At 44.7% G+C, this 22050-nt stretch overlaps 1 protein-coding gene and 1 long non-coding RNA gene across 6 annotated transcripts in view; one reads left to right on the top strand and one right to left on the bottom strand.

Annotated features, from left to right (window-relative positions):
- The window catches only part of LOC141993751 (uncharacterized), a 13424-nt gene extending 7913 nt beyond the window's left edge, over positions 1–5511 (top strand). For both annotated transcript variants that reach the window (XR_012640937.1, XR_012640936.1), the window contains 2 exons: positions 149–292; positions 4349–5511. This is a non-coding gene — a long non-coding RNA (uncharacterized LOC141993751). The remainder of the gene's footprint in view (positions 1–148; positions 293–4348) is intronic.
- BIVM (basic, immunoglobulin-like variable motif containing) overlaps positions 1–22050 on the bottom strand; it is a 25088-nt gene extending 3038 nt beyond the window's left edge. The window contains exons 1-9 of one of the 4 annotated variants that reach the window (XM_074963324.1): positions 21928–22050; positions 15019–15610; positions 13047–13173; positions 11639–11734; positions 11434–11538; positions 10412–10506; positions 8514–8646; positions 7398–7484; positions 6484–6580 (exon numbers count right to left, since the gene is read on the bottom strand). In XM_074963324.1, the coding sequence (XP_074819425.1) occupies positions 6484–6580; positions 7398–7484; positions 8514–8646; positions 10412–10506; positions 11434–11538; positions 11639–11734; positions 13047–13173; positions 15019–15499 (1221 nt within the window). In that variant the 5' untranslated portion in view covers positions 15500–15610; positions 21928–22050. Of the gene's footprint in view, positions 1–6483; positions 6581–7397; positions 7485–8513; positions 8647–10411; positions 10507–11433; positions 11539–11638; positions 11735–13046; positions 13174–15018; positions 15611–21927 lie in introns of those variants that run through there. The other 3 variants (XM_074963332.1, XM_074963351.1, XM_074963341.1) reach the window with 3 other exon arrangements.

The raw sequence follows: 22050 nt of genomic DNA, 5'->3' as shown, positions 1-22050 counted from the left end.
TTCTAGCACTACTGACAGCGGTGTAGCTTTCGGAGTGAACTGTTTGTTCTAACTCCATATGGAAAATCTTTTCAATTTTTGCAGGTAAGTATTGCGTGTGGATGTACATCTGCTGTTCAATAACATGTGTCTGACTTGTTCCGGACAGGTTAACTCATGTTGCTGGAACCATGGAGGAGACGTGCTTTCATATGGAGTTTCTCCAGGTTCGGATGGAGGATCTGACCGTTGGCTTGTGAGAGGAGATCTGATCTCAATGGGAGAGTTCGTGAAGCGCAGTCATGCATAACAGGTACAGGTACTAGGTCTGTCTGGGCCATGCTATCAGGATGATTTGGGCATTTTCGTCCTGTATCTTGTGCAGGACTCAGGATTAGTGGGATTGGCAGGAATGTACACAGGAGCATCTTGTCCCATGTGAGTAGGAAGGCATACCCTAAAGATTGAGGTCCTAATCCTGCCCTCAAACAGAATAGCGGGCATTTGTGATTCTGAGATGTGGCGAATAGATCGATGGTGGGAAAACCCCATTTTTGGAATATCTGTTGTAAGACTGTGGGATTCATTTTCCATTTGTGCTCCTGTCAGAACCTTCTGCTTAGAGTGTCGGCTGTGGTATTTTGGCATCCAGAAAGGTATGAGGCTGAGATGTCAATGTGGTGATGGATACACCAATTCCATAGTTTGATGGCCTCAGTGCATAGGGAGTGGGATCGTGATCCCCCTTGTCTGTTTATGTAGAACATGCATGCAATATTGTCTGTCATCACTCGTACTGTCTCGTTGCTTATGAGTGGAAGAAAATGGAGGCAGGCACTCCATATCGCTCTGAGTTCCAGTAAGTTGATATGGAGATGTGTTGCCGTTGGTGACCATCTGCCCTGGATTGTGTGATGATCCAGGCATGCGCCCCCACCAAACTAGGAGGCATCTGCTGTGATCATAATTGAGGGTAGTGCTTGTTGAAAGGGGATCCCTGAACAAGAATTCTCTGGTCTTGTCCACCACCGAAGGGATTCTAGCACTTTGGGAGGTGGTGTTACCAATTTGTTCAGACTGTGTTTGATGGGTTTGTATACTGAACCCAGGCAGCCTTGGCGTCTGGCATGTTTTACCATGCATATGGTGGCAGCCATGTGTCCTAGTAGTTGTAGACGGATTCTTGCCATGATTCGTGGGCAGATGGAGACGGTGTCTATGAGATTCTTTATAGTCCTAAATCTGGTTCAAGGTAGAAAGTGTCTGGCTTGAACCGAATCAAGGTGTGCTCCAGTGAAGACCAGTTGTTTCGTGGGTATCAGTGTTGACTTTTGTGTGTTCAACTGCAACCCTAATTTTTGGAAGAGGGCGATGGTCAGTCAGGTAATTTTTTTTTCGTCTCTGCCTGATTTGGGCCTTTCTAGAGGCAGTCATCTAGGTCTGGGAAGAATATGATCCCTTGCTTGCACAGCTGTGCTGCTATGACCACAAGCGTTTTGGAGAATACCCTTGGTCCAGTGGACAGTCTGAAGGGGAGTACCCTATACTGGAAATGGTCGTGTCCAACTGTGAATCGGAGGAATCGTCTGTGAGATGGGTGTATGGTAATGTGGAAATATGTCTTGTAGGTCGAGGGCTGAAAACCAGTCCCTCTGTTCCAGCACTAAGATTGTTGTGCCTAATGTGACCATGTTGAATTTGTGGGAGCACAGGAATTTGAGTTGAGTTACTGTATGTCTAGTATGCATCGCCATCCTCCATTTTTCTTCTGGGTCAAAAAATAGTGGGAATAGATGCCCTTCCCTCTGTATTGTGTAGGTACTGCTTCCACAGAACCGAGATGCAGAAGATGATCTATTTCCTGCCTTAAGAGGTGCTCATGAGAAGAGGGACGGGGAAGAGAGTAGGATGGGGGGGACAAGAAATAAAGAGGATGGTATAGCCCGACCTTATGATTTCTAAGACCCAACAACCTTGCGTGATGCACTCCCTTGCATGGTAGAAGTGTCTCAATTGGTGGCTAAATGGGCAAAATGGCACTGATGTGAGGGGGAGGTCATTCAGACCCTCGACCAACCTTTCAAAACCATTGCTTGTTAGGTGGTGGTTGTGAAGCCGCTTGTTGAGGTTGTGAGAGTTGGTGCCTCAGAGATCTATTTCTTTGTCTGTTGGACTCATACGGTCTGGACTGCGGAGGGTTGAATTGTGACTCTCTGGCATGGTGGTAAGGCTGATAGCGCTTTCTCTTAGTAGGAGGTGTGTAGATGCCCAGTCACATGTGAGTCTTTCATAGAGTGGAGTACCTCATCAGTCTTAGATGAGAACAATTTATCTTTGTCAAAGGGGAGGTCTTCCACCTTAATCTGAAGCTCTTTTGGGATGCCGGATGACAAGAGCCAAGATGCTCTGCACATTACAATAGCTGTGGCTTGTGCTACCGTACTGGCAACATCCAGGGAAGCTTCCAGGGCAGTCCTGGCTACTAGTTGTCCCTCGGTGAGCAACGTCTTGAATTGTGCTCTTTTATCTTCAGGAAGTTCGGTCATAAACTCAAATAACTTCCCGTAATTGTCATAATCATATTTCGCCAGAAGGGCGCTATAGTTAGTGACCCAGGATTGTAAAGTGGATGAGGTGTAGACCTTCCATCCTAAGAGGTCTAGTCTCTTGTGGTCTTTGTCCTCAAGTTTGGATCTGGACTGGGGTTGTTTGGAGTGATGGTTTGCCACCTCAACTACTAACAAGTTTGGTGGTGCGTGGGAAAAGAGAAAGTCCATTTCCTTGTCTGGCACGTAGTATTTTCTATCAGCCTATTTGCATGTGGGAGGGATGGTGGCTGGTGTATGCCATACCATTTCAGCGGGTTCCAGAATTACATCATCTATTGGAAGTGCAATGTTTGAGGAAGGCTGCAAGATTTTGAGCAGCTTATGTTGGTTTTCCTGGACCTCCTCTAATGGGATGTCCTGGCTTAGTGCGATTCTCTTAAAGAGGTCTTGAAATTGTTTGAAGTCATCTGCCATTGTAGGTGGAGGTGGCATGATGGCCTCATTGGGGGAAGAAGAGTTGTGCGTTGGTGACACATCCTCTGGGCCTGTTTCTTCCTCTGGCTCCTCTGTAGTCTCCTCTGGAGCTACAGATGTTGTAGCCACTGGAGATAATGTAGGAGACTGAAGTTCACCTCTGGGTGGCGATGAGGTTCTGGCATGGTGGGCTCTGTATGCTGCCAAGGGATCCCATGGCGGCCACTTCATGGGAAAAGCATGTCCGTACAATGGCTATGGTGGTTGACTATGGTGGCTTTTAGATCTCAGTGTACCCCGAGCAGGTCTGTGGTGAGTAAGTGAGGAGTGTTGTGGGGAGAACACGCATCCGTCCTGGTCCTCATCATCGCTGTCACTGGGTACCGACGGTGCCGTGGGCTGTGTAATGACACTCCTTGTGGACAATCCATAGGTGTCAAGGAGTGCTGATTGGGACATGAATGATACGGAAATATCCTGCTGAGTGAGGAATTGCTGCAGTGCTGGTGGACGTGGTGCTGAGGGTTTAGTTGCGGCTGAAAGGTGTGCAGCCATCTTGTGGCTAAATTTTGTAAGTGCCAGTGGACCCATCGCAGCACTATCAGTCGGTGCCGGCAGAGGTGGCCGTGATGAGCATGGCAGTGGCACTCATTTTGTGGTCGGCACTGGAGGTGGCAGCATGGTCGGTGCTGTGTCCGCTGCGTGTGCCGGCGTGGTTGGTGCCATGGAAGAGACATGGCGGTGCTTATATCTTGACTTCCTGCCCTTTGCTTCGGGCTCAATGACATGGTCCGTACTGGAGATGCTGGGGGAGTGTTAAGTGCTGACTCTTGGGGTTGTCGGCACCGAGGGCAACGACCTCACAGGGGACTATTTCTTTTTATGCAAATCCTTCTGAAGAGAGGTCAATGTTCACTTCCTCTTTTCATGAGAGGACAGAGCCGTGCTCTTTGTCGGTTCCGACCTTGTCAGCAAGGACTTAGGGGGAAGTTTTGGTTGGTCATTTTCTGTACCTGGCTGGAGTGACTTCTCCATGAGAATCATTTTGAGGCAGAGGACCTGGTCGTGCCAGGCTCTCGCCTTCAGGTTGTTACAGTGAACTCACTTTTGGGGTATAGGTGATTCACCCAGACATCTCACACAGAGAGAGTGTTCATCAGATCGCGGCATTGCTTCTCACCAGGAGCCACATCTTTTAAAGCCAGGTGAGCTCGGCATGTTTCGAGGCGTGCTCCAAAAGGAGCAGGGAATGGGAGAAAAAACTTGTTTTGAAAAAACAACTAACTGCTAATTAAGCTAACTAGGAACTATAATAAACTTATCTAAGGTTTCTTTACTATCTGCAGGGGAAGAAGCTGTCGCACTGTCCCGAGCTCATCTTCAGCAGAGGATGGTTGAGAAGGAACTGAGGGGGTCATACCATATGCACACAAAACGAGACTCCAAGGTGCATCCCGACTGAGTACTGCTACTGAAAATATCCGATCAATGGTGCCGGGACGCAACAACACCTGAAGTGGAGTGCTCACAGGGAAGGCACTCAAAAAAGAACTACCTCCTCAACCCATTCCACCATGCTTCAACCCTCTCTGCCTTCAAGTCCAGTCTTAAAATTCAATTCTTCTCAGAGGCCTAATCCTCCATAAGAAAGAAAAATTACACAAATAAAAGCCATGGAACAAATCGAGACACATGCACTGTTTTTTGTCAGATACTACTTCCCCATCCACTGTACTTCATCTCCTGATTACACCGTGCTATACTAAGTGAACAAGGAGGTCACACAATCAAGTTAATGTCAGGTAAATTTAAAAATCAATTTAAAAATTCACTATTTCGCTAAGACAAAATCCAGCTGCACTAACAGGGTGTGACATTCTATACCTTGGAGGAGCGCCCTGGAACCCCCCTATTCCTTATTTTTATATAATCATGATCTTACATCTAAAGCATGCCTTGTAAGGGGAAAGGTTATGATCTGCTGAAAGTCATTTCTCTATCCATATATGTATATCATTAATGCATATGAAGTTACGAAAATTGTGTTGAATGGTTGTCACTAAAACATGCTGTAAATTGGGGAATCAGCCAAATATTAGTTCCCCAGAGGCAACAGCAAGGAAAGTAGCCAACACCCGGGTGGGGTGTTAAACAACTCATCAACAACCATTGTGCAGCAATTCAATGGTTCACCTGCATGAGGCCACACCAGGGGAGTTGCTCAATCTTGCCTGGAGACTCAGCAATGCCCCCAGACATGCCTGGACTTGTGCTCCCCAAGCACATAGGACTGAGGTTATAAAACAGAACACAGTGGCCACATGCTGGGCTTTTCTCCTTCACCCACCTACACTGCAAGCAACAAGGACACTCTGAAGACTCCAACTGAGGGGACTGGCCCAGATTTCAAGGGTGAAATCTGTGAATTATGAACTGCACTATCCAGTGGGGTGAGAAAAACTGCTTAATCTAGATGTTGCCCCATCTAATAGGGTTGAGAGTTTAGACTGCATGCTTATATTTTATTTTATTTTGGTAACTACCTCTGACTTTTTACCTATCACTTATAGTTACTTAATCTATCTTTTGTAGTCAATAAATTTGTTTAATGTTTATCTTTACCAGTGAGTATGTATGAAGTGTGTGGCAAATCTGCTCAGGTTTTGCAAAGGCTGGTGTATATCGACGTGGTGAACCAATTAATAAATATGCATTGTTTGTCTTGAGTATTGCAAGACAGTATATTCCTGAGGTACAGTGCTGGGAGCTGGGGGTTGGCACTGGTGCCTTTCTCTGTGAGATTTATGAGTGGCTCTGGAAGCATTCATGCAATCTAGCTGAGTGTGTGGGGTTCCACATGCTGGCATGCCGAGTGATCACAGCGCTTGGAGGGGCTTGCTGCTTGTCACTAGCAAAGCATTGTGAGAGATAGCCCCGGCTGGAGAGAGTTAAGGAGGCACAGCAGTCCCACAGTACCAGGCTGCACCCCAGGGATCTCGTCACACAGGGACTGGGTAATTGTATGCCCCCAAAAAATTACACAGTAAAATGTGATAGGATATCAAAGATGAAGGGCCAATAACCTGGACTGGCATATCCTACATCCTGCAAAGCAGACCTAAACTCTTGTGCTCGGCAGTGTCTTTTTTAGCATCTGTGTTTGGTTTTCTGAATTTCCGTAGCATTCCCTCTCAGCAGAAGTTATAATTAATAGATTCAGAGATTCCAAGGTCAGAGGGGATCACCGTGATCATGTAGGCTGACCTCCTGCATAACACAAGCCATAAAACTTCCCCAATAATTTTCATTCCGCCAGACATGGCAGCCATAAGATTTGAACTCTGGACTTCTAACACTATAGTAGGAGACTTCACCAAAAGTTAAATTACAGCTTCTTTAGTACAGCAAAGTATGAATAAGCTCATTGGAAAAAAAGTCTCATGCAAAAGTTCTTTCCCCAATCTTAATAAGTCAATATTACCTTCTTTGTTTTTCTATACTGCAGACCCCTCTCCAGGTGCCGAATATCCAAGTATTCTGGATTTTGAGTGTTCAGGTCTGTAACAATATCTATCCACCTACAAAATAAAATGGACTAACATGTAGAAGTGATCACAAAAACCATTTACCACTAGAATTTATGGTCTCAGAATAGCTGGACAGAACACCAAGGGGGAGGGCAGCGATGCACAAATTTTTACTTCTTTACTGTCAGATTTTTCCAACCAGCTCTGTTCCCATGGGTCAACATACCATCCCACAAAGAGGCAGGAGAAAAAGTCAGAGAAACCTTTTTGCTCACAGTCCCCATGTTTTGGTTTGGTTTTTTTTGTTTTTTTGGGGGGGTGTGGATTTTTTCAGAAATTCTGATGTTTAGGAGAAATGCTGTTTCCTTCCTCCAGAAACTGGTACCCAAGTTTTATAGATCCAGCACCAAGTCAGATCGAGGAAGTTGTTGCAGTGAATCAGTTCCAACTCAGACAAAAATAAAATCTCTTAAAAAAGAGCTCTGAGTTGCACCTTTTCTGAGTCTTCAGTATTTTCAATATTTTCTGATTTGTGTTTCTCTATTTAAGTGGCAAACATCTGGGACTGGAACCTTGTCTTCTGTACATTATACTCTGTGCTCACAAAAAAACATTGTGGACATGTTGTAGATTTAATCACAGAATTAGTAACCCAGGTCAAGTATAATATGAAAAATCAAAACTCTCACTAAAACCCTGACTTTTCTGAAAATACTGAATACTCCATGAATCATGAAAGCTACAAATGGTTAATGTACTGCCCATGCCTGACTGGAGAGGGAGTTCTTAGAAGAAACTGAATGTTTTAAGTACCTATATTCTAGAAATTTTTTTTAAAAAGGAGAGAGCGAGAAGTATATAAACTTACTTTTTACAGTGAATGGTAGGGTGTTTTCTACTTGGTTCTCCAATTAAGATCCAATATTCCACTTCTTGTTGCAAGAGGTGACCTCTGCTGAACAAAAATACAATTCTAGTAAGACTCAGCATGCATTCTGCAATGAAAGACAGCAGCATATTAACTTGCTATTGGTTTTTAGAATTTTTTATTGAAATATTTTACAACTGTTGGTATAGTTGAGACAAATTCCAACTGGCTACTGAACTATTAAATAATGTATTACCTATTATAAATTAGCAAAATAGATTACCCAAGAAACAGGACTTTGATTTCTGGTCCAAACTCCTGCTTCACACAGGAAACTGAGGTTGAAAGTGACTGTTCGTTTCCTGGAGATAAGGAACATCTTGCATTGTGACACACACTGCCCCCTCCCCACTAATAAAAACTGATGTTGACTGACTCATCAGGGAATTCTGTTCAAATCTCTCACTGGAAGAATGGTGACCACAATATATGGCCAAGATGTGATATATATGCAACGATGAAGACTGAAGGCTCCAGAAAGCATGTTTAAATTAGAAGAAACTTTTTTCCTCACCATCCTTGTTCTCTGAGAGTGCCTCCAAAGATCTTACTTTGTCCTGCTCTTAAGACATACCCCTAGTGTTACTATCCCATGGCTGTTCAGCAGCCTATGTGAAACAATCGGTGGCTTCAATGAATTCTATTAAAGTACTACTCCCATTTTATAGATGGAGAACTGAGGCACAGGGTAGATTAAGTTATTTATCTTAAAATAAAACAAACCACCACACAGGAAGTCTGTGGTTAAGCTAGGAACCTAACGATAGTCTCCTGAGTTCAAGTCCAGCACCCTATCTTCCTTTCACAACTTAGAGATTTAATTATTAAAACCCACCTCACAGCTACAAGGCAAAAACAAGTGGCCAAGATTTGCTGCTGAGATGATCAACAGCAGACCTGGGAACTCTGTAAAATAATGAGATATTTCATTTCCACTTAGGGGGCTAGCATTCTGTTCGTACAGCACTCAATTCATGTGTAAATGCAGTGATAATTTGCAGTCACCATTTTGGTGGAAGATTCACAGAGGAGCAAGCATAACTACAAGATTCTTACCTGTATGCTTTACTAGCTTTTACAGGGGTAGCTTCAAATCCAATTGGACAAAAATAATGATTTTGGCAATGATAGATATAGGCCATCGACTCATCTTTCAGTCCTTGTGTTAACTTTACCAAGGCCCCTGCAGCTACAAAGAAAGGTCTGATCATTCTCCAAAGTGCTTTTAATCTTGCATTCAGTATCAAGCAGAAGAGATCAGTTATTTTTCTTACATTTTCTGGTGTTATATTTATTGTCACACTGCACATGCAGCAGCATGATGCATTATGGGAAAGGTTTGCAACAAACAAATATATTTGATTTTCAATTTGTTTCTTTCAGGTCCCATTCTCTAAAAACATATTATCCTGAATCAGTTACAAAGAACTATTTCTCTAGAAACGGCACATAATTTAAATACTTGCATCATTTAGATCGGAGTGAAAGTCTTTGGGGAGGGGGGGTTTCCACCTTGCAAGAGAGTCCTAATTAAAGACTTAGGGATTATTTTTGTTTTGTTTTGAACTACATAAAAATATTGTAAAGCTGACAAAAGCAAGAATATTCACAACCATTCAGAGGAATCCCACTGTCCTTAATTCCACTGACGCCAGTTAATACAGCATTTGTAGTAAACAGCAAGAATATATTAGAGAGACCTGTAATTCTTAGATAATTGGTTCGCCAACATTTTCATATCGGGAACCACTTCTTGAATAATGATCTTCTTGGAAAACACATCTGAATCTTGACCTCAACATATTCCTTAACCCAACTATAGTACTTCCATACAGGAGAGAGACTAGGAGAGCACTGAAACAAGAAAAACTAGTTTCTCCGCTTAAAGAGCGGACACACAAAATGTTATTTCCTCTCCATGGGTATAGAATTTAGCAAATTGTCCCTCATAACTGCAGTAGGGATTGCTAGCAATCTCCCAGGTCCCTTTGCAGCACAGTGCATCCTATATCTTAGCTACTCCTTCACTTTGACAGTTTACTACCAAAAACGTTTTTTAAAGGTTCAGCTATATTTTTATATGCAGACTAATTTTCAGTTAGAGGCTTATACATTCAGAAAGGAAGATAAAATCTGAACAGCATTGTTCAGCTACTGTATTATTACTGGTAGGATAGCACCAACTGTAGAACTAATTAATGTTGGTGGGCATTCTGCCCAAACAGACGGGGGTTGGACTAGATGACCTCCTGAGGTCCCTTCCAACCCTGATATTCTATGATTCTATGACATCCTGCTTTCAGCTCAACATCTGAAGTTTGATATATGTCTTGGCATTTATGGGTTAGAAGACCATTATAGACGCATGTAGTAAAGTTATCACTTACCTAGTTCACACATGCTGCAAGTATTCCCAATCAAATGTGTTGATTAACCAATTATGATTATTTCAAGGAAAATTGTCTCATTTGATGCATGACAAGACTAAGAAACATTGTATAAGATGTGTGGCATTTTTAAAAAGTGCACTGGTCAGTTAGTATTTTTACATTGTAAGTTTTCTGAATCTATTTTGTATAAAGAATTCCCAAGTGTTAAAACATACCAGTTGGTGAGATATGCTGTTAAGATAAATGCACATCTTGAGAGAGTAGCCAGATACAGATTGGGAAGCCAAAGGCCTCTAGCATCTTAGGAGTGCAGCTATTTCACAATAATCACATATAAGGTATATTATTTTAGTTAAAAGAAGGAAAAATTGAGTACAGAGAGAGGAGAAGGGAAAAAAAGGAAGGTTAGAAAAGCTATGCAGCTCAGAGCCATTTGTTGTTCTGGCTGTAACTGCATAAGTTGGGATTATTTAGTTACACAAATTGTTCTCTTGATCCTAAACATTTTACAATTACAGTTTTCCAATTTACATACTAAATTACTGTCTAAGATTACCTACTTACCAGTTTCTCCAGCTGTCTTGTTCTTCCCATGAGGTTTATACAGAACATATGAACATCCTTTTACATGGAAATGATCATTAATTTGTCTAAACCATCTGAAAACAATAAGACTTGTTTTAAAGATTTTGGTATTTTAACAAACACTGAAGCAAAATAATTCTTAATATTTATACTTTTTTTTGCAATCTTCTCCTCCTTTAGTGATTTAGAATATAAACTCACTGGGGTAAGGACATTCTTCTAATGCATTTATACAGTACTTTGCACAACGGTGGCCTGGACTCAGATGCTATAGTACAGTATAGATGCTAGATGCTATAGTAGTACAAGTAATAAATAATTCATCCCAAGGAGCTGGAAGGGCCAGAACTCTGGTAATGGATATACAGCTTTTTCACCTTTATCTTACTAGTTCAAATCCCACACAGATCTATAACGAACAAAGTTCTTATTCTCAAGTACAGCTAATTAGAGGTCTCACACCAAACCCTAAATAGGTCTGCACATAAAACTATCATGGCATCTGACATATTTGGTGATCTCTTAAAAGAGGCAAAGGACTGAATGGATAAGGAGAACTGACATGGAGACTTCTAAAAAGAAAGGTGAAGTATGGATTTAAAAAAAAGGGGGTGGGGGGGAGAAGAGCTTCCCCCCATAGTTAGCATTTGGGTACCCTGTGTCACCCTTCCAGTGCAGGCTCCCAGCAGAGGCAGCGGTAATGCAATGAAAACATAACTTCAGTCTTTAGTGACTAGAGCCATCAGTTTAGAAGCATACAAAAATACTAGGACAGCAAAAACAGCTCAGGAAAAAAGCTATTAAAAACAAACTTTGGGCTCTCTTATCAGAACCCTTAACGTTTGCTTCATTGTTCATGATGTTTTCCGAAAGCTCAAATAAAACACAGTGAGTTAGTCAGAGTATATTATTGCTGTTTTAAGAGCGACAATCTAATTTTTAGCATTAGAAAATTATTCTATACATTAGCATTTCCGTTGCTTCAAGAAAACAAATTGTACCTCATTAAAGTTGTATTTCCTGTAAAGGGACCAAACCTAATTTCCTCAAATGGGGGTTGAAAGCCCAAAATATGCAAGGCTTCTTCTTGAGTAATAGGTGGAAGGCTGAAAATGAAATTGATAATCATAATTAACTATAATTAATAGAGTATTTAGGTAGCCATTTTAGGTTCCTTGACATTGAAATGGAACAGAAATGACGTACTTTCCAGTTCCCAGTGTGCTATATAAGTAATTCCAGCAAGATACTAGAGAGGAAATTCCACAGGAAGTCTTGTATTGGGGTCGGCTAATACAGTACCTGAGGAGAAAGAAAATTTTCTTTATTTAGATATATGCAGCTTGCTGCACTTTCATTTATGACAATATACCCAAAAGTCAAACAGTGTTTTAAAAAAACAAAGTGTTTTGTCTCACCTTGCCTTTAAAATAAGTCATTGGTAAGACTCAACCTCCATATACTAATTTAAAAATTCTGGAGTAAGTATGCCAATTTATCTTTCATGGGATTTCACCCAGGAAAAGTAAATAAAATGGAAATCTGGCATATTTCACAAGCACAAATCTCACAACACATTCATTTTCTGAACATTTCTAACACTAGGTGGTGATGTGGATCCCACTCCATCAAGATCTGCACTGAGACCACCAACTTAATTCACAAGGGCCTACTAACCACAGAAATAATTTTGAGGCAGAACTGAAATAGGTCAAATCTACATTTGATCTTGTGGAAAAGATTACATGTATCCCAATAACAATACCTTAGCCAGCCAGCCTTTCAAATCAATAGCTTTCAAATACTGCAATCCCTTACTATGTTGCAACTCTTTGGAACTTTACCAATGGAGGTGACTTTAGGTCACAGAGTCCCTATCCTCACCTTTATTTCCCATGCCATAGAAACCTTCTGAAGGGTTAAAATTAGTTTAGTGGTTTCAGCCCAGTTCTTAGTGAACATTCTGTAGTACATTCACAGTTCTATATGACAGAGGTTTTGCTCAAGTAGCCCTGACCACAAAAGAAGGGCAGAAAGTCAGAATAAGCTACACTTGTATGTGAGTAAATTTACACATTGCCTGCTCATGCTAATGGGGGTCTCACTTTTTATTAGTACCAAATTCACCCACAACTTTTTTGTTCTTTATTGAAAGTAGAAATTTCCTAATATGTAGGAAATGTAAACGATGGCACACAGTATCTTAACAACAATAAGGATGGGCAGGAATGATGTCCCTAGCCTCTGTTTGCCAGAAGCGGGGAATGAGCGACAGAGAATGGATCACTTGATGATTACCTGCTCTGTTCATTCCCTCTGGAGCACCTGGCATTGGCCACTGTCAGAAGACAGGATACTGGGCTAGATGGACCTTTGGTCTGACCCAGTATGGCCGTGCTTATTTTCTTATGTTATGTTCACCACAAGACCCAGACCCCTTGTAGTAAGTATCAGGTGTAGTTCACTAACTGTTTAACAGATCCCATATACCCTTCTATCCAATGATTAAAGAAAAACTATTACACATTAACATTTAAAATAAGACAGCCACAACAACATTTACAAACAAGCTCTGCGTACTATGGTAATCTTAATTATGACTTTTAAATACTACCATCTCCTGAGGTCGAGCACTTTCCGCTGCTTTATTTCTTCAGCGGTGGAATGTTGAGAACACTCCCTGTATTGTTTGCTTTTTTTGTCCAAAGATTTTTTCTTTGTTACTTGTTTCTTCATATTGCCTGCAAGATAAATTTTAGAAGCAGTTAATGAATGCTTAATAGACAAGCTAAATATTTCCACTATAATGCCCTTACCAGAAGGCATTCAATGTACTTCTAACTAAAAGACAATATGCTGCATGGATAGAGATGTACTGTGATTATTTCCATTGAAAGGAAAAGTTAGCTTTTGAACTGGGACTGCCAACAGCTTTGGGAAGAACCAGTAAACAGGTATATACCTTTTACACAACAGCTCATTTTACTGAAGAATATTTCTATTCTCTATAATCACCTACTGATGGCCTCCACAAACATTGTGAGCCTCCCTCACCCCAGCCATCCTAGGAATTGGTGGCCTTCCATGACCTCTCCAGAGCCATCTTGATGCACTAGAGGGAGAGCAGACCACTGACAGTAGCCTCACATTACATAGCTAAGTCCTACATCTAATCTTTTTACTGCTAATCTGCATAAACAGCGTCTTCTGTATCCAGCACTAACAACCACACTTTCTGACTGAAGCGCCCAGGGACATGCAGAGGGGAAATATATCCCCAGGAACTTTCCCTTATTGCAAGTCACTGTACGGGAAGAAGAATAAAAACAGCTGAGAGGGAATAATTTCAATCTTGTTTTGCGACTACATATTTCTGAACCTCAGTGAAATAGTAAGCTAAATTAGAACTTGACTGGTCAGCCAACTCATAAGAAAAATCTAAAGCAATGGCTCTAGGCATGCACAGTGATTATAGACTAGATATAAAAATCAGTTGTGTACATATGCATGGTCAGTAAACCATTAAAATCTTTCGCCAAGCAGAAACAAGAGGAACACAAAACAGTGGAAAACACAATTTCTTTAACATCATATACATACACAATTCAAAATACTTGAACAGTGTTTGGGAAATTTTGACTTCTTCCATGCATAATAAATTTAATTTTATAAAGATAACATTTGCTTTTGTCAGTATTCTCACAGGAGCCTTTGGGCAGTTTTTCAAGGTAGCTGGATCAAAGCTGAAAGTCACAAGGCCAGAAATTTCTTCCCTTTTAAAAACAGACTTCAGTCAGCTCTAAATAGTTTTATTTTTCAGACAGTGACAAAAATGTAATACCAAGAGAACCCAATAATAAAGTATTCATTTGCCCCACCGTTAGGTGGAAAAGAGGTTGGATTATATGAGCACATAAGATTTACAACAGTGGTTCTCAAAGCCAGTCCGAGAAAGCCCCTGGCGGGCCGGGCCAGTTTGTTTACCTGTCACGTCTGCAGGTGTGGCCGATCGTAGCTCCCACTGGCCGCGGTTCGCTGCTCCAGGCCAATGGGGCAGTGGGAAGCGGCGCGGGCCAAGGGATGTGTTGGCTGCCCTTCCCGCAGCCCCCACTGGCCTGGAGCGGTGAACCACGGCCAGTAGGAGCTGCGATCGGCCGAATCTGCAGACACGACAAGTAAACAAACCGGCCCGGCCCACCAGGGGCTTTCCCTGAACAAGCGGCGGACCGGCTTTGAGAACCACTGATTTACAACACCTTGTATTATTTCTACGCAGCTTGAAAATGTATGCTATATCAAACAAATTACTGGGTTCTACAGGAAAGCAAAGGTAGAGTAAGGAACCAAGAGCCACCAAGTTGGGAACACTGCAGCCACTTCTCCTCTGGCCTGACCCACTCCTATCCAAGCCCCCAAGACCAGCATCTGCGGGGCCAGCACAAAAACCATTTCTGCAGCACACAGATGGTGTGTGTGTTCATCTACATAGTTCCAATGCACAATGTAAGTGGAGGAGGGTCTTGCATTGGCCCTCCACATCACTCATGCAGCATTTTTCCGAATGGTGCAGTGCTGTACTGTCTTACCTGCTCTGTTTTTCAGATTTGGGGTCACTCCATTGAACTCTGATTTGTCAATTTCCCATGCCAGTGGAAGCTTTCCAAGACTACTAGATAAATTTTCCAAGTTAGTGTCTTCATGGTAGATTATCTCTGAAGCTCCACTTTGAATGTCAATGAAGTTAGGTGTATTATTTCCAACATTTAAGGCAGCACTATCTGGTAGGCAGGCACTAACTGTAGCACTTGGACTTTTATGAACAGACGTTACCTGATTTAAAAAAGCATAGTCTGAGCAGATGGTATAAATTTTTTCTCGGGTGTGAGTCACAGGACATCCCCACGGATAATGCCCATCTCCAGTAGGACCCAGTGATGCAGCAGATGCATCTGAGGTGCAGTATGGCTTTACATCATCATGAAGAGTAGCTTCTGGAGATTTTTTTTCAGGTCTGTTTTCTTTATGTCCAGAACCATTCTCCCTTTTACCTTCTGCAACGTTAGGCATTGAATGATACTAAAAAGTTCTGTCTAGTTAAGAAGTGTTCAGCAATTTTTTTTTAAATAAAAATTCAGCCTACATCATTGCCTGCAGATTTGCAAGCTACTGATGAGGTATCTGCAAGAAGGGAAAAGCAACAGTTACCACAGCACGCCTCAGCTGATAAACAAGCTATATACAAACTTTAAACAAAGGCTTTTACTTTAATAATTGCAAACAATGAGAGTTGCAATACATTTCATGGTATTTCAGAATACAGAATGCTCTGCACTGCTGTCCAAACATTTGCTTTCTGTAAGTACTGCTAGGATGCTGCTACATATAGAGCTTTCATTATTTGTGAAGTGCCAAGAGCATACTCTGTGCTGACAGTATACGGACGTCAACCCTCAGTAAGTTATTTTTTAAAACAATTTAGGATAAAATGTAAATAGCTTTTCCACACAGAAAATGAGCATATGCATGAACACTGCAGTTTATTTTTTCTACCACAAACATTTGTAACAGTAATTCAGATCTCAACACACTTTCCAGTCATTACTGAATTAAAGGGATATCAACTAAATGACACACACTTCTCACTGAAAATCTTACCTAGTTTTGCTATCAGAGAAACTCAGATTTATTGTAACTAGAAGAACAAAAACATTTCCTTTTCAGTTTGTGTATTTACCATTACTTGTGTACAGTGAGTCATTGTCTTCCCTATATAGTCACTCAGTCTTCCCTTTCGTTTGTGTGGGTCTTGTCACACAGCAACAGGGGAAGAAAACGTTTGGGGTTTGGTTTTGTGAGCATGTGCATGTTTGTTTTATACAGACAAGAAAATGAGGCAGGTGTACTATTAAAAGCTACTTTTAATTTAAGGTTTAAAATCAAGGTGATGGCATCCTTGAAATCATCCATATCACTGCAACATGGATAACAAATAACGCTGTCCTTGGGAGCCAAAAAAGTCTTACCGCATGATAGGTGAAACTGCATTATATCGAACTTGCTTTGATTCGCCAGAGCACTGCTTTACTGTGTTATATCCGAATTCATATTATATCGGGTCGCGTTATATTGGGGTAGAGGTGTATGAGGAAACACACACAGAAAAGTTAATATGCAGTGTTGTTGCTGTGTCAGTCCCAGGATATTAGAGAGACAAGATGCATTTAGCACAGGGGTGGGCAAACGTTTTGGCCCGAGGGCCACGTCAGGAAATAGAAATTATATGGAGGGCCATGAATGCTCACAAAATTGGGGTTGGGGTGAGGGAGGGGGTGCAGGCTCTGGGGTGGGGATGAGGAATTTGGGGTGGAGGAGGGTGCTCTGGGCTGGGACAAAGGGGTTCAGAGGGCGGGAGGATCAGGGCTGGGGCAGGAGTGCAGAATGGGTGCAGGTTCCAGCTGGGGGCGTGGACTCTGGGGTGGGGCTGGGGATGAGAGGTTTGGGATGCAGGAGGGTGCTCCAGGCTAGGATAGAGGAGTTTGGAGATCGGGAGAGGGATCAGGACTGGGACAGAGGGTTGGGGCACGGGGGGAGGCTCAGGGGGTGCAGGCTCCGAGCGGCACTTACCTCAAGTGGCTCCCGGAAGTAGTGGCATGTCCCTTCTCCGGCTCCTACGCGGAGGTGCAGCCAGGTGGCTCTACTCACTGCCCCATCCGCAGGCACCGCCCCTGCAGCTCCCATTGGAGAGCGTAGGAGCCAGAGCAGGACCATGCCACAGCTTCTGGGAGCCACGTGGTGCGGCCACAACCCAGCGCCCTGGCCAGAGCAGGGCCAAGCCACTGGTGCAGCTCACGGACTGGCTTAAAACGGCTCATGGGCTATAATTTGCCCACCTGATTTAGCATCTTCCACCTTGCATTTACGTATGACGATCCACGTACCTTTCCCAGACCTGAAGAAGAGCTCTGGGTGGTGCTCGCTCTCCCACAGAAGTTGGTCCAATTAAAAAAAGATATTACCTGAGTCACCTTGTCTCACAGAAGAGGTAAGTGATTTGTCCAAGAACTAGAAACAGAACCTGGAAATGCTGACTTCTAGTACCTATGCTTAGCCAATAAACCATAACCCTTCTCCCATACACTACTTTGTACTTATGCATGATAGGCAACGCTGAGCAAGGGTGTAGCTATGGGAGTTTCAATTTGCAGTACATATAGAGGCCCTGTCGACACTGGTAAAATGAACATGTGTATTTGCTACCATTTCAGGTCCCACTCCTGCAAAGGACTCTGCATTGGTAGGTCCCACTAATATCACCGTAAATTACACTGAGACAAGGCACAGCCAAATTGTTACAACCACACCCCGGTACACATCATTTCCTAAGGTAGCTAGAGCTACAGTGGTTTGTACCTAGGGTGGTATCAGGAACCACTGAGCAGAGCGAACCCTCCTTCACTAGAAGGCTCAAATGCCCCTTTATCGGCCAGCGCCACGCACACAGGAACATTGCATCTGCATTTGTATGCAACAGGCAGCAACAGCATTAGAACCCTCCGTCGGGCCTGGGACGTGGCAGGTAGCTCATGACGCCGAGATAGCAGCAGATCTTCACATCGCGAATGCCCCACCCACACATGGGGCTGAATCAGCAGCTCACGCCATAGTCAGCAGGTTCCAGACTTAATGTTCTGGTGGGAGGAGCCAGAGCAGCCCCAGCAGAGGGCAGGATTTCACCACTCACTGGCCAGCTGAGAGGAGCAAGTGGCTGCCGCAGCCCAAGCCAGCACAGCCCTGCCCAAGGGGCAGTGGCCACCACAAGCTGTGACAGACCCACCCCACCCCACTTCACCTCAGGACGTGGCACATGGGGAGGCCCCCCCGGTCTCTCGCCTTCCCCCCGGGATGCGGGCGCTGAAGGCCCCGGTTCGTTACCTGCATGGTGGCTCCTGTGTCTCTCGCTCGGCAGTGGCTGGGATGTGATCACACCAGAAACAGAGTGGGGCAGGCCTCAAGCTCCGACTCACCTGTGCCCCCCTCCTATTCAGCACGGCTGCCTGGATGATACCAAACCTCACCAGAGGAAGGGGTTGGGAGAGGGGAACCCAGATGGCAGCGACCTCCCATAGCCCCTGGATTGTTGATGACAGCCGGCAGGGTGGAAAATGTGCAAGGACTGAAACAGAGCAATGTATCTCCCCGCCCTTCCCCTACCAATGGTATTGCCCACCGCTGCCACAGCACCTTGGGGCAGGAAGAGGGGGAAGTGAGGGAGGGACAGTTGTTCAGTCAATGAGAGTGCGGCAGAGGTGTGGGGGGCAGAGCTTGTGGGAAGGACTGATGGGTGCCGTGACATAGGGCAGCTGGTGCAGGCTGTGCAAGGGCTGAGCCCATGGTGGTGGGGTCCTCCCACCCTACACCCAAGAGCTGTTACGGTGTTGTGGCTCCGCCCAGGCCATGGGTGGCCAGATATGGGGGTGCCACCCCCCACCCGCGTTGGGTGCGACACACGTATGTCTTGGTTGCACCAGTCCGGTTGGGGGCCAGGACAAGCTCCAGGATGTTGGTGGGAGAGGGGGACCCTGGTTGGGGGGACTGGCGGGCTCCCGGGATAGAGGAGAACTGAGGGCAGATTAAAGGTGGCACTCGAGGGAGTGGGCAAGCCACAGTGCCCTGGCTGTCACCGCAGAGCAGGCAGCCCCTCCACGGTGAGAGGGGCAAGGCTGGCAACCAGCATAGGTACACATGGACTCCAAGGGTCTCTCTGCAATTAGAAAATCCTGTATTGCAGAGTTATCAACTCTCATGATTTTGTCCTGCATCTCATGGTAATTATTGTTTTCCTTAAAGCCCCAACTTCTGGAGTCAAGTGAATATGTGATGAGTTCAGCCTTCATTCTTAATGGAAAAGTAAATTCTAGCCACAGGCATCAACTTTGTCATTTCCCCAAGGGTGCTCGACCCCTGCTCTGGCCCAGGCCCCGCCTCCACTCCACCCTTTCCCCAAGGCCCCACCCCGCCCCACCTCTTCCCAGCCCCACCCATACCCTCCCCTGCTCTGCCTCTTCCCACCCTGTTCCACCCCCCTCCCTCACGAGTGCCCCCTCCCCACGCAGTGCCTCTTGCCCACTGCTGAACAGCTGATCATGGCAGGCAGGAGGCACTGGGAGGGGGAGGAGCTGATCAGCAGAGTCATCGGTGGGTGCTGAGCACCCACAATTTTTTTCCCCATGGGTGCTCCAGCCCCGGAGCACCCATAGAATCAGCACCTATTCTGGCCCTTGTGGTGGTGGCGAAAACTTCAAAATATGACCCCAGTGCACCTAACGCATCAAAAAGCAGAAGGCAAATAAAAAGAACATCAAATCTATTACTTTTACATAATCTCATGTAAAACTTGTGATTTTTGGTGACTCTTACTCATGATTTTTGAACATTTGGAGTTGGCACAGCTATTGCTGACAGTGGCTGTCTGCCATGGGGCTCCCCTTGGCAGCTGATGAGAACAGATTGGCTGCTAGGGTTGATATAACAAAGCTGTTTCCCTACAGTTACCCCAGCCCAGGCTACATGGTGCTCTGTACCTGTGGCATTTCTGACCTAATGTTGAAAACGTTTTCCCCCATCAGCTAACTTGTTTTCAAATTTAGCTGAAACAGTGACATCGAGAGACTCATATTGTAATCCTGAGTGGGGCCTCTAGCCACTACCACAACATAAATATTAAATACAAATATATTTATTTATGGCGATTTATCACAATACATTAAAAAAGCTGTCCATCTGTGACTCTGGGTGTTTTTGATATTTAAAAAGGAAACACAGAAGGAGTTAAAAGCTATGAGCTTCTAACATATAACATTTAATACTATAAATTATAAAATTGTATAATTAAGCCTTATAACCCATAAATAGAGCAGTCCCTAGCCATAGAGGCACTTCAAACAGTGGCAAGGGGACTATGCTGCATAGAATGAGTCCTCAGACTAGGTTTTTTTGTGGCCCTTGGTGGTAGGTACACAAACTCAATGAGTTATCAAGGGTCTGGTGGTCCAGTCAGGTTTGCAACTCGGAAAGGCCTGAGGGGTCGGGGGGGTGGAAAAGGGCAGGCCCAACACCAAAGCCAGAATTTTATGTGACTGCTTCCAAGGGTAATGTACATCTTAGAATGGAGAGCATCTTCCCAGGTTTCACTCTTTGGAAGGCTTGTGGAACCATAGTTGGCCAGCACCCTTGATTGCAACTATGCAACAATTTCGCTTCCAAAGCTTTTTTTTTTTTTTTTTTTTTTTGAGCCAAATTACTACCATTAGGATAGCAATAGTACTGGCCTGGCCAGACAGACCTAAAAATAGATTAAATGATTTAAGATTATTTTAGAAATTAGTTTGGCATTGACAAACTATGCCAGATTGTGCTCTGTAGATCCATGAACAGAAAGCCCACATCTCCCACACAAGTGGGGTGAGAAGCTCAGTTACCTCTGAAGATTCTGTGGATGTCTCTCCAAGCAATAAAAAGTAGGGAGAAATATTTTACTCAGTTGAGTCATAGAAAGTAAGGCCAGAGAGGACCACCAGATCATCTAGTCTGACCTCCTGTATATCACATGTCACCAGCACCCGTACACTAAACCCAACAACTGAAATTAGACAAAAGTATTACAGCTCACAGGAGACTAGACTATTATGTGCCACAGGCACAGAATAGGAGGGTTTGAGGTGCATCCCTACCTGAGGCCCCTGCAATAGCCAAAAACAGGGAAATGATTAAGTGAGGTATACCTAGGTCAGGGGTTTTCAAACTTCATTGCACCCTGACTCCCTTCTGACAATAAAAATTACTACATAACTGCCAGGAGCGAGGACCAAAGCCTGAGCCCACCCAAACCCTGCTGCCCTGCATGCAGGGAGCCAAAGCCCCACCACCTCAGGCGGGGGGGGGGAGGGACCAAAGCTGAAGCCCTGCCTGAGGCTCCCTACCCAGGGTTGAAGTCCTCAGGCTTGGGCTTTGGCCCCAGCAAGTCTAAGCCAGTCCTGGCGACCCCATTAAAACGGGGTCCTGACCCACAGTTTGAGAACCGCTGACCTAGGTAATCCTGCCAAGTGACCTGCACCCACACACTGCAGAAGGCAAACAGCCTCCAAGGTTTCTGCCACTCTGATCGGGGGGGGAGGGGGAGGGATTCCTTCCTGCCCCTAAACCCCCTGCCCCCAGAGCCCAGCCAGCAGGCACCCTCTGGCCCAGACACCCCTCACCGGCCCAGACACCAGCCCCCACCCCCCCTCAGAGCCCAGCTGCAGGGTAGCCCCCAGCCCAGCTAAGGGGCCACCCCCAGGCACCAGCGCCCACCCCTCCTCCCCAGAGCCCGGCCACGGGGCAGCCGCCAGCCCGGACACCAGCACCCCTCCCCCCTTTTACTCCCTCCACCCCCCCAACTTCTTTGCTGTCCCGCCAGGGACCACGCTGCGGCGCGAGCGCGCCCCGCCCTTCCTCACCCTTTGCCCGAGCTGGCCGGCCTCCCAGGCCCGCTCCTGTCCCCAGGAGAGTGCGGATCAAAGACCGTGCAGCCTCCAGCCCAGCCAGGCTGGGCGCTCCGCTCGCTGCGAGCTGGGCTCTGC

Source organism: Natator depressus, chromosome 1 (genome assembly GCF_965152275.1).
Source record: "Natator depressus isolate rNatDep1 chromosome 1, rNatDep2.hap1, whole genome shotgun sequence".
Classification (NCBI taxonomy): domain Eukaryota; kingdom Metazoa; phylum Chordata; order Testudines; family Cheloniidae; genus Natator; species Natator depressus.
This window is presented reverse-complemented; position numbering and strand designations above follow the sequence as displayed.